Raw genomic sequence first — 10,552 nt, 5'->3', positions numbered from 1 at the left:
CCCCCCCCCAAAAAAAAATTGGATTTTATGTACAAGGTAACATATGAAATATAGCTATTAGGCATGACTATTAGCCTTATATTTTAAAAGTAACTAAACTGGAAAAAAATTGTGTGTAATATTTTTTAGTATGAAATTAACATAGTATAACATTAATAAATGTGTAACAAAGCAGGGTGGAATTTGGAAGTCCTATTTTGTGAAGATAAGAATAAAACTGTCATGATTAGCAAGACCAATAGAAACGGTGGCTGCTATCACAGGTTGTCGTTATGTGAAGTTACAAATAGGAAACAAGAATAAAGGGGTTTTAACAACCATACATGGCTTCAGGAAATTACTGCTGATTTATTGACTCTTGTTCTCTTTCAGAGGTTAGGAGGAGAGGCCACAACCATGTATATTAGAAGGTCATTACTGAAGGTGCACTTTTTTAAGAGGGTGGAAGAGTAGTGGTACAAATTGGTCATAACGGCCTTCACACTAAATACTGTTAAATGGTGTGGGAGAAGGCTTCTTTTTTACCAAAATTATTGGATATTGTATGGTAATACTAGAAACTTGGTTATTACTCATACCTGTGGAGTCAGACGGCAGGATCTGATTGAATCATTGTAACCCAGCCATTGCTGGAAGTCAGGATATTCTCCTCTCTTCAGGAAGTACTGGTGTCCTCTGTAGTTGGGAAACTCATACAAGATCCAGTTTCCATTTTCTACACGAATAGAATTACAACGACTGAAGTATGAAGACAGATCAGAGCAGTCAGTGTTACACTCATAGGAGCGACCCTGGAAATTTCGGTCCTCGTAAAATGTGATCTAGAAAAAGAAAGGTTGGTATAAATGTTTGTTTTGAGAGTATTCAATCATATGAAATGTATGTGTAACACTAATTAAAAATTTCACATATTTTACGTAAATTTTCAGTCCCTTAAAGCCTAACTTTAAGAACAAAGGGGAAAAAAACACAAGAGTACAATGCTTGTTTAAGTCTAGGATGAGTTTTTTTTTTGCTCTTGTGACAGATATCAGTAAGCTGTTTCTAATTTTTACACATTGTTAGTCCCAGGCATTCTGGCATCATCCTCTACAAGGCAGGACCAGTAGTCATGCACTGTACATGACGGCTCATCCACAACCTGAAATGTCTAAAAGGGAGGACTATGCCAGATGCCAAGGGAGCAGGAGACAAGGAGAGACTTTTCTTTTTGTGGGTACTCCATACATGTGTTATCCTTGCAGTGTGGGGGAAACCTGGAGTTCAGCTTTAAAACAGTATAACGTTAAAATATCTGTAATACTATACCTTGACCATTTTGCTTTCTGCTCTGTTGCAGCCTTGCTAATGTCATAGTGCTGATGGTGGGGTCCTTTTAAACTGTTACTGATGATGATGTCTGCAAAATGAATCTGTTTTCCGTCAGTTTAAAAAAAGGTATAGAACTTTTATCCTTTATTGTTTGTGAGACTTTACTGTATTAGTTACTATTGTTTAGAATTGCTTACAACGGGGGTTGTGCTTTGTTAAACAAAGCTTAAGCAGATAATAGAACGTTGTGTAGCTTCTCAGAAAATACGTTCATGTTTTGTGTGATCTTTAGTCATGCCATTTAGGATGTTGCGTGTTCAACACCTACCCCTAAAAAGTTTATCTGGAAAATCCCGGGCTTATTCATGTTATAGGGATATTTTTTCTCTGTTGTCATAGGTAACTATAATTATATACCAAAACAGAAAAAATAATGTATTTTATTATTTTGGGAATATATTTAGAAAAAATTATATGTCCAGTTGAAATAATAGTTATAAAGCTCTAAAAGAAGTAAGAATCCTTGCCTTCAAAAACATGAAATGTGTTAAATTATATAAAAAAACATTTTTACATATAGTTATAGTGTATCATAAATCATGTTTTCTGATTTTGTTATTTTGTAATCTGACATCACAGAATGATATAGGCACGTCTATTTACAACCAGATGGTTACATAAAGATGCCAATGTTTTATACTTAAAAGCGTAGCCCAAATCTTTGTTTTTCCATGTGGATAGCATGAAGAAGGTCTAGAACCTCTTTAAGCCCAATGCACATATTAGAAAGATTAGCATTCTCCAAAACATTCCTGACATGAGACACGATACTTCCTACTAAAATTTGACTGCACCAAACTGCTTCTTGTACATTCTGTGTTCTATTGGAGTTCACAAGTGAACATCAACACTACTCTAGCAGCATTGTTTTTTGTTTTTCACTAAGACAGGGTCTCTTTAACATGAGATTAGGTATGACTGGGTTTCTGGGCAATGGGGCTCTTTCAGTCAGTAAAAATAACATATGTTGAGCTCATTATCCAATTTGTAATAATCCATTCAGACCTGAAGTGTCAGAGTGAGACCCAACTTCAGTGACAGATACTTGGGCATTATATAGATACCTGTTCCGTTTTTTGCAAATGTGAGATTTTATGTGGTTGAATAGTGAAGTTACCCTTTAAAAATACTGCTAAGTACCAGGCTAAATAACCATTGTCCACTGTAGTGAGGAGGTTCAGTTTTACAGAAAAACCTGTACAGTTTTGAAAAAATAATCATGACAAATTCTGATTTAAACACTTTAGGAGTTTAAAACTAAGAGGCATATTAGTAAGTCAAACCCCGCACCTTGAAAGGTGTGTGTAGGGGAGGATCCATAGCAGCCATTTCAGTTTATTAAAAGCTTTGTAGAGAATAAAAATTGTACTGCCACTCAGCAATTTTGAAACTGCTTTATCTGCTCTTAGTTCTTCATTTTTCTTTATTTCATTGAGATTTTGCAACTGTAATAATAGGTACAGCTTCAGTAAACACAGGTCAGTTTCAGCCGGGCAATGTGTCTCTTATACCACTTGATGAAAAAGACTGTTATTGCTAAAACTAACTGAAGCACAGTGGTTTTTTGTGCACTACAATGTTTTACATTGAGTAGTGGTTCTCAACCAGTACATCAGTGATTCTCAACCCAGTACATCAAACTAGTGGTCAGTGGGTAGAATACCGTTCACATTGCTGGGCATTGGGAGGAATATCTCCCTTATAGATAGATCATTTGTCACAGACTGCCCATATGCTTGAGGAACCACTACAAACCTCTGGAGTAACCCTGGTTGAGAAACATTGGTTTAGAGCTTTGGGTATCATTCAAAAAAAACGTTTGTACACATATTGGCATGTATTTTTCTAACATGCTTTAAACACTGTATTTCTCTATTTCTCTATTTAGTTCATGTTTTGAATTATGGTTTCGTGTTTTCAGTAAATGTGAAATCTGTTGCATGATGTAATAAAAAATTATTTGTGTCTTGGTTTTTATTTTTTATTTATTTATGTGTCTTACTCATAGGATCGTATCTCATGATGAGAAGAAGTTACAACATGTAGACGCCCTTGCTAGATAGTTTCTTGCATCACTATATTTATTTTTGCTTAGTATAGAAAAAATTCAGGCTAATCATCCCACTAAAATATTGCTTCAAAAGCAGTTTGTAGATAAAATAAAATTATTTTGGAATTTTCAGATTTTCTCCAACACACAACAGTGAAAAATGCACTCCATTAAAATATATTTTTTTCAAGAAACAAAGATAATTTTGCTAATCATACATAGAATATCAAACATATTTACATTACAATTATGTGCATTAGTGACAGCAACACCAGTAGAGCTGGTATGGCTGTTTAGGACACAATTTAGATTGGAATTAGTAATTACTAGGACAACACTAGTTGAGAATTATATAAATATATTATTGTCTACCTACAGTGAGGGAAAGAAGTATTTGATTGCCTGATGATTTTGTCTGACAAAGAAATGACCAGTCTATAATTGTAATAGTAGGTTTATTGTAGCTTTGAGAGACAGAATAACAACACTGGAACCCAGTGCTCAAAAGTCAGAGCTTGATATGCATTGTAATGAGTGAAATAGGTATTTGATCCCCTATCAACCAACAGGATTTCAGGCTCCCTGGTGACTTCACTGTATGCAGGTAACAAGCTTAGATTAGGAGCCCCCTCTGTAAGGAAGTGCTCCTAACCCAAGCTTGTTACAGTACCTGTATAAAAGACACCTGTCCACAGAAGCAAATAATCAATCAGATTCCAAACTAGCCACCATGACCAAGACCAAAGAGCTGTCTAAGGATGTCAGGGACAAGATTGTAGACCTACACTAGGCTGGTGAGAAGGTGTCAACAGTTAGCGTGATAATTCGCAAATGGAAGAAACACAAAATAACTGTCAATCTCCCTTGGTCTGGGGCTCCATGCAAGATCTCCCCTTGTGGAGTTGCCCAGAGCTGCACGGGGGAACTTGTCAAGGATCCCAGGGCAGCTGGGACCATAGTCACCAAGAAAACAATTGGTAACACACTGCGTCATGAAGGACTGAAATCTTGCAGGGTCCATGGAGGGGCACATGTACAGGCCCATCTGCAGTTTGCCAATGAACATCTGAATGATCGCGAGGAGAACTGGGTGAAAGTGTTGTGTTCAGATAAGACCAAAATTGAGCTCTTTTGGCATCAAATCAACTCACCGTGTTTGAAGAAGGAGAAATACTGCCTATGACCCCAAGAACACCATCCCCACCGTCAAACATGGAGGTGGACATATTATGCTTTGGGGGGGGGGTTCTGCTAAGGGGACAGGACACCTTCACTGCATTGAAGAGACAATGGGCCGGGCCATGTACCGTCACATCTTCGGTGAGCACCTCCTCCCCTCAGCCAGGGCATTGAAAATGGGTCATGGATGGGTATTCCAGCATGACAATGACCCAAAACACACAGCCAAGGCAACAAAGGAGTGGCTCAAGAAGAAGCACATGAAGGTCCTGGAGTGGCCTAGCCAGTCGAGAGACTGGTCAATAGGGATCAAATACTTATTTCACTCATTACAATGCACATCAAGCTCTGACTTTTGAGCACAGAGTTTTTGATGGTTCTTTTGTTGTTATTCTGTCTCTCACACCTACAATAAACCTACCATTACTATTATAGACTGGTCAATTCTTTGTCAGAAGGCAAATGTACAAAATCAGCAGGGGATCAAATACTTCTTTCCCTTACTGTATATGTCGACTATTATGAGTGGAGATATCCATATAAAAATTTATTTTATCTTTGTATATTAACCAAAATAATATTTATAAAGAAAGTATAATTCTCTTCCTTGTGTGTTATGTTGTAAAATGGCCAAGAGCAGAAGTCCAATCGTGTACTCGTCCAATTTGTCAGTCCAATGGATTGTTTCTTTATATATAATAAACATGTGGTTGGTCATGGTGCATTTATTTGATCCTATTTCTTATCATGGTTTGTCTTCTTTTTACTTGTTATGGCATTTAGGATGCATACATGCTGCAGTACAACTGTATGCCTAAAAGGTAAATGTGAGTTTTGCTTTTTAACAACAGTTGTACAAATAAACAGTTCTAGCCTACCTCAATTTTCAGCATTTCCAGCAATTCTCAGCATCCCTAGAGTCATTTTACCAGCCACTCAGAAAAAATGGTTTATCAATCAGATTTTTGGGGAATATCCCTATATTACCTTTGCCAGGTGATTGCTTTGTACAGGTGTGATAAAAAAAATTGTTATACCTTTTGGAATTTACCAAAACTAGGAGGTAGTAAAGAAGACCTTGATACTGGTAAATAATTTTGCTCAGTTTTTAAAAGTTTTTTCTTCTGTACACCCAGACTAGTAAATTGTTGTAAAGAGACATTCATTTTTTTAGAAAATTTGTTTTTTGTGTTGCTATAAATGAAGAACCTGTATATTTATTTTTTGGAAATTGGAAAAATTTTAAAAATGGAGCCGGCTTCATCAAGAGCATGGACCAAATCATTGTTACCTTTTTCATGTTCTTAATCTAACAGAATGATACAAAATACAATTTAAAGTTTACATTAAAGTAATGCTTTATTTAAAGTTTAGGTGGTTTTGTTTGTTTATCATTGTTTTTTTGTTTAAAACTGATACTGGACGCGTCTAAAAGAACCAATTCTTGAGTTAGAAGCTCCCCAGTCACTGTATCTCCTGTACTCTCCAGGTCTCAGATAGTATTGACGTCCTCTGTAGTTGGGCTCCTCATAGAACATCCAGTATCCATCATGCACATTGCAGGAGTGGATGTCATTGTAGCGGAACTGCTCAAAAACATGGGGACAATCTTCAGTAAACTCCATCATCTGTCCTTTAAAGTCCTCTTTTTCATAGACACTTAACCTGAAGGGTCCACGATGCTGTATTAAATAAAAGGTATTGCATTATTTCGTGTTTTTCTACCAATAGGTCAGAACTGGAAAGTCAATTGAACTAACAACTGTTATAAGAGTTGGGCAACATTTAAAATATTTGCTAGTTTATTATAAAAAGTAAAATATACCTGTGGAGTCAGACGGCAGGATCTGATGGAGTCATTGTATCCTAACCATTGCTGGAAGTCAGGATATTCTCCTTTCCTCAAGAAATACTGGTGGCCCCTGTAGTTAGGATGTTCATACAGGATCCAGTTGCCATTCTCCACTCGGATGGAGTTACAATGATTGAAGTATGAAGACAAGTCAGAGGAATCAGAGTTGCACTCATAGGAGCGACCCTGGAAGTTCTTGTCCTCGTAAAAGATGATCTATGGAAAGACATTGAAAAAAGAAATAATATTGAGGACTCATGGATGTGTTGCATATACAAGAATTTCTGCTTATACCTTGCACATAGAATGTCTGTCATTTCAGTTTTACAATGCTAACTGTTTCAGATGATGCTTTAAAAAATGTTTAAAATGCACTATATGCACTATGCACTATATCTATGTACAGAAAACTTTAGTAAAAAATCAAAGTCTGGATTCTGTTTTACAAATAGAAAGAAGCATACCTTAACCATTTTGACTGGAGAAGTGACCCAGTAGCTACGAGCTGTGAACTGAGAGCTGTTTTAGCATTGCAGTGGAATCTCTTTTATATAATTCTGTTTGCTGATGTTGCAGAGAGTCACTAATCCTGACTGCTTTCTGTTCGCTATAGACAATGTATAGGTCTTTGTCTTTTTTTGCACACTTCTCACTTTCATTGACTATTTCTACTGCTGTATATTTGCAGATGCTTCAAAGGTCATAGGTGAAAACATTTGTTTCAAACTGACAAAGTTTTGTAAAAATATAAAGCATTGCATGTATTTGGTGTCAGGATATTATGGTACTAAAAATGGTAAATATTTGTAAGCCCCTTTTTACATTGAGTTTTTTTTCAGGCTGTTTATAAGGTTTGTTTCAAAGTTTGTTGCAAAAAGAACTTAACATTTATTTTACATATTTATTTCTCCTTAGCACATGCAACAACTAATAATGTACACATCAAACTTGAATTTTAATTTAAAAAAAAATTAAAAAAATAAATAAATAATCACAGGCTGTGCTGATCAATGAATGCATGCGACGGCTGCATTCATTGATCAATTCAGTGTGCAATCCCCGGCTCTAGAGGTAAATGGGGACATGTCTCTACATTCAAAACCTCTAGTGCTCTCTGATTGGCTTTCATGAACGAATGCAGCCCTGAGAATCCACTGAGATCCAGGGGCACTAGAGATGAATAAACCTCCAGTGAAACTGCAGATGAACTCTCAACGGAGGTTCTCCATTGAGAGTTCATCTGCAGTTCAGTTCTCATGATCACCGAGCTGTACTTAGCATGCATTCTCGCTCATCCCTACTCAGCAGCTAGGCAGTTTGGGGATGGGGGTGGGTGTCTAGTATTGTACAGGTAGCTATACAAAATGTGAGGGGCATATTAGTAGGTATTGTGTTCCTCCTTTTGGTTTCAATGCTTACTGGGAGCTTGATCCCATGGTAAAACAAAAATCAGAAGTTCGAGCTGTCCTTAAGGCTGGTGACAAAGTTTGAATTTTAGTCAATCCACTATAGGGTAGTGGATGCCAAAGACCCCCATCCCCCTTTTTCATATGAGACTGTATTTGTATAGTTAGAATATGTTATAATGTTAATTATTATTGTGAAAGTTTAAATGGTTGTCAAATAAAGGTCTGTGGTGGGCATTTAAAATCCATGTTGTGCATTCTGTGTTCCTTTGTTTATTTAGGTACATCACCTTTACCTGCATGAACTGTTCAAATAGATGTATGCCTGTTTGAATTTGTTAAGGAAATAAAAAATAATCAATAGGATAGAGTGAAGAATTGTCATCATGTACATTATTTTATTAATAGCTGGAGTGAAATGTATCACTGGGTATCTCCTAAAGTGGGTTAGCTCAATTTTACTAAAATAAATGTTTAGTGCATTCTGGTAAATTGTGAGTAAATGGAGCTCCCCTGAACCTCTGTCTGGTAGTATGTTTGTGGGCACCACCATTTTTAGTGAGCCGGTTTGTGACTAAGAGCCTTGTTCTAATGAGTTCCGTGAGCCAGGCTAGTGTCTGGAAGTGAAGTGAGAAAGGTTACTTGTCTGACAGAGAGGACAGACACACCGTCACAACCTGGGAGAGGGCCCAGAGGCCAGTACACGAGATAGTAGGAGTAAAAGGCAAGGCACTGGCAGGAGCACAAATATCTGACAAAAAGGAAATTCAGGACAGGGCTTAAATAGGAAGTCAGGGGGAGGAACAGGGAGTTCAGGGTTCATCACAATACAGGGTATCAGGGAAGGCTGAGTGTGAAATCAGGCAGGAAGCTATCCAGCACTTCAGGTAGCTTAGTGGGTAGAGCTACTGCCAGACACAGAAGCAGCCATGGATTCTGATCCAGACAGAGTCCTGGATGTTTGAAGGCCTTGGATCAGGGGAGGACACCCACTGTAGGGCAGCAAAATTCAGCAGAACCTGTGCAGTAAGAAATTGCGTAAGCTGTACTCCATATGTGACTGTTCTGTTGTGATACTTTGGAGCTAGTATGGATGCTGGGTGCAGAGGTCCTGCTTAAGACACTGGGAGCTGTCCAGCACAGTGGGGGCATAGGTTTTTGTTAGATGGGGACAGTGATTCTTTATTTTATAACAACAATACATTTATTTCCAAAAGGACTCAGATCTTAAAATTATGTAGGTTGAGAAGTGGCAGATGAATAGTTTTTCTTGCTCTCTATCTCTGTCTTTCTTTCTCTAATTTAAACAGAACAAATACCTTTTAACATAGACAAAGGAATTATATAAATATTATGGTTTATAATGAGCCCTAGAACATTATCATAGTGAGAAATAATAAAAAGAGAAAGTCCTAGTCAAAAGGGGTACATTATAGATTTAGAAATCACTTGGCTTCCCATGGCGCTTTCCATCTATGACATGCTGTCTTAAACAGTTCTTCTAATTTTACTGCTCTCCACGTAAAATGTGGGATTTCCTTCCCTCTTCTGAAGTTTAGGAGGAGAGCAGAATTCCCTAAATTCTCTCTCTCTGTTAGTGCTTGAAGCTCATCTTAACCTCAAGGGGCCAGGTCATTCTACTGGTCTCGCCCTTTCCCCCCTCTTTGTGTGCTCATAGTCAACTTTCTTTTGCACAATTGTGCAAAAGGATAGAAATTATTTTTTAAAAACCTACAATTTTGCAAGTCCTATCTCCAGACAGAGAAATAGAGCTTAGGGTTGACTTACTATATTTACTTTGTGAGAGTGTTAGGAACGGAAATTGCATTTGAAAAAAAGAAGAGAAAAGAGTTGTAAGGGGAATAAAAGATTTTCAGTTTGGTCATAATTTTGTCTCAAACTGCTGGTCTATAGTGCAAATACTGTATAGTGCTCTTCAATGCACATTTGCAAATTCACTAAGTATTGTGATTCACTGTGTTCCTAAGAATGGTATTGAACCTTTTTTCTAGCTTCCATGTGCATTCACCATTTCTGCTGCACACTGTTCCAGGTCCACAGAGAACCTCTTTAGCCATCGGGCTGCCTGATGAAGTAACTCCTGTGCATGCTTAGCACTAACATTGTCTCTGACTTCTGTTCTTGGCAGTGCCAAGAAAAGAGCCGGGCTTTGGAGTGCATGGCACATGAGCTGTGCAGTGTAAACAAAGAAAGAAACCATCAGGGGTAACTCTACTTTAACAAGTTGTTACTCCATCCAAATAACCTAAAAGTTAACAATTTAATTTGACAATTACGTATAATTTTCCAGTACATCCTAATTGTTTAATTATTAGTATTCTTCACCCCTTATTTTTACACTTTAATTTTTTTTTTGATAATCCAAATCTCATACATGTGTATATACGTAAATATACATAATATGCTTACCCAGAATAATATCTGTCCACCATACTTTTAATGAGGATTCGGTTCTTCACTTACATTTTATAACTATAATATTATGTGATCTAGCTTACTCTACACATCCCCTGAGGAAACCTGTAATGGCAAAACACATCGGGAGTTGACACTGCTTTTGCAAGGGTTACACAAAGAACCGTCTTCAGTTTTTTCCACCTACTTAAATGCAATCTGTGACTTTGAGCAGGAACAAGATGTCTAGTATAGGTTCTATACCCCACACATTATGAC

The 10,552-nt window shown here is 37.3% G+C and overlaps 2 protein-coding genes across 2 annotated transcripts in view; both read right to left on the bottom strand.

The window, feature by feature from the left end:
• Nucleotides 1-1,406, bottom strand: part of LOC140335760 (gamma-crystallin 1) — a 31,303-nt gene extending 29,897 nt beyond the window's left edge. Inside the window, exons 1-2 of the mRNA XM_072418675.1 lie at nt 1,309-1,406; nt 579-821 (exon numbers count right to left, since the gene is read on the bottom strand). Of these exons, the coding sequence (XP_072274776.1) occupies nt 579-821; nt 1,309-1,317 (252 nt within the window). The 5' untranslated portion in view covers nt 1,318-1,406. The remainder of the gene's footprint in view (nt 1-578; nt 822-1,308) is intronic.
• A 4,534-nt stretch (nt 1,407-5,940) lies between these two features.
• Nucleotides 5,941-7,033, bottom strand: LOC140335757 (gamma-crystallin-3-like). The gene is made up of 3 exons (XM_072418672.1): nt 6,917-7,033; nt 6,426-6,668; nt 5,941-6,282 (listed from the first exon to the last, which is right to left on the bottom strand). Exons 1-3 carry the CDS (start codon nt 6,923-6,925, stop codon nt 6,007-6,009), a joined length of 528 nt encoding a protein of 175 aa, XP_072274773.1. The 5' UTR covers nt 6,926-7,033; the 3' UTR covers nt 5,941-6,006.
• Between the last annotated feature and the right edge of the window lie 3,519 nt (nt 7,034-10,552).

Source organism: Pyxicephalus adspersus, chromosome 7 (assembly GCF_032062135.1).
Source record: "Pyxicephalus adspersus chromosome 7, UCB_Pads_2.0, whole genome shotgun sequence".
Taxonomy (NCBI): domain Eukaryota; kingdom Metazoa; phylum Chordata; class Amphibia; order Anura; family Pyxicephalidae; genus Pyxicephalus; species Pyxicephalus adspersus.
The sequence above is the reverse complement of the archived record's forward strand: the minus strand, read 5'-3'. Positions and strand labels throughout refer to the sequence as shown.

Bases quoted from the DNA above. Each gene is read 5' to 3' on its own strand.
- LOC140335757 (XM_072418672.1), bottom strand. The intron at 6,283-6,425 runs GTATATTTTACT...TATTTAATACAG, and splicing joins CCTGCCGTCTGACTCCACAG to CATCGTGGACCCTTCAGGTT.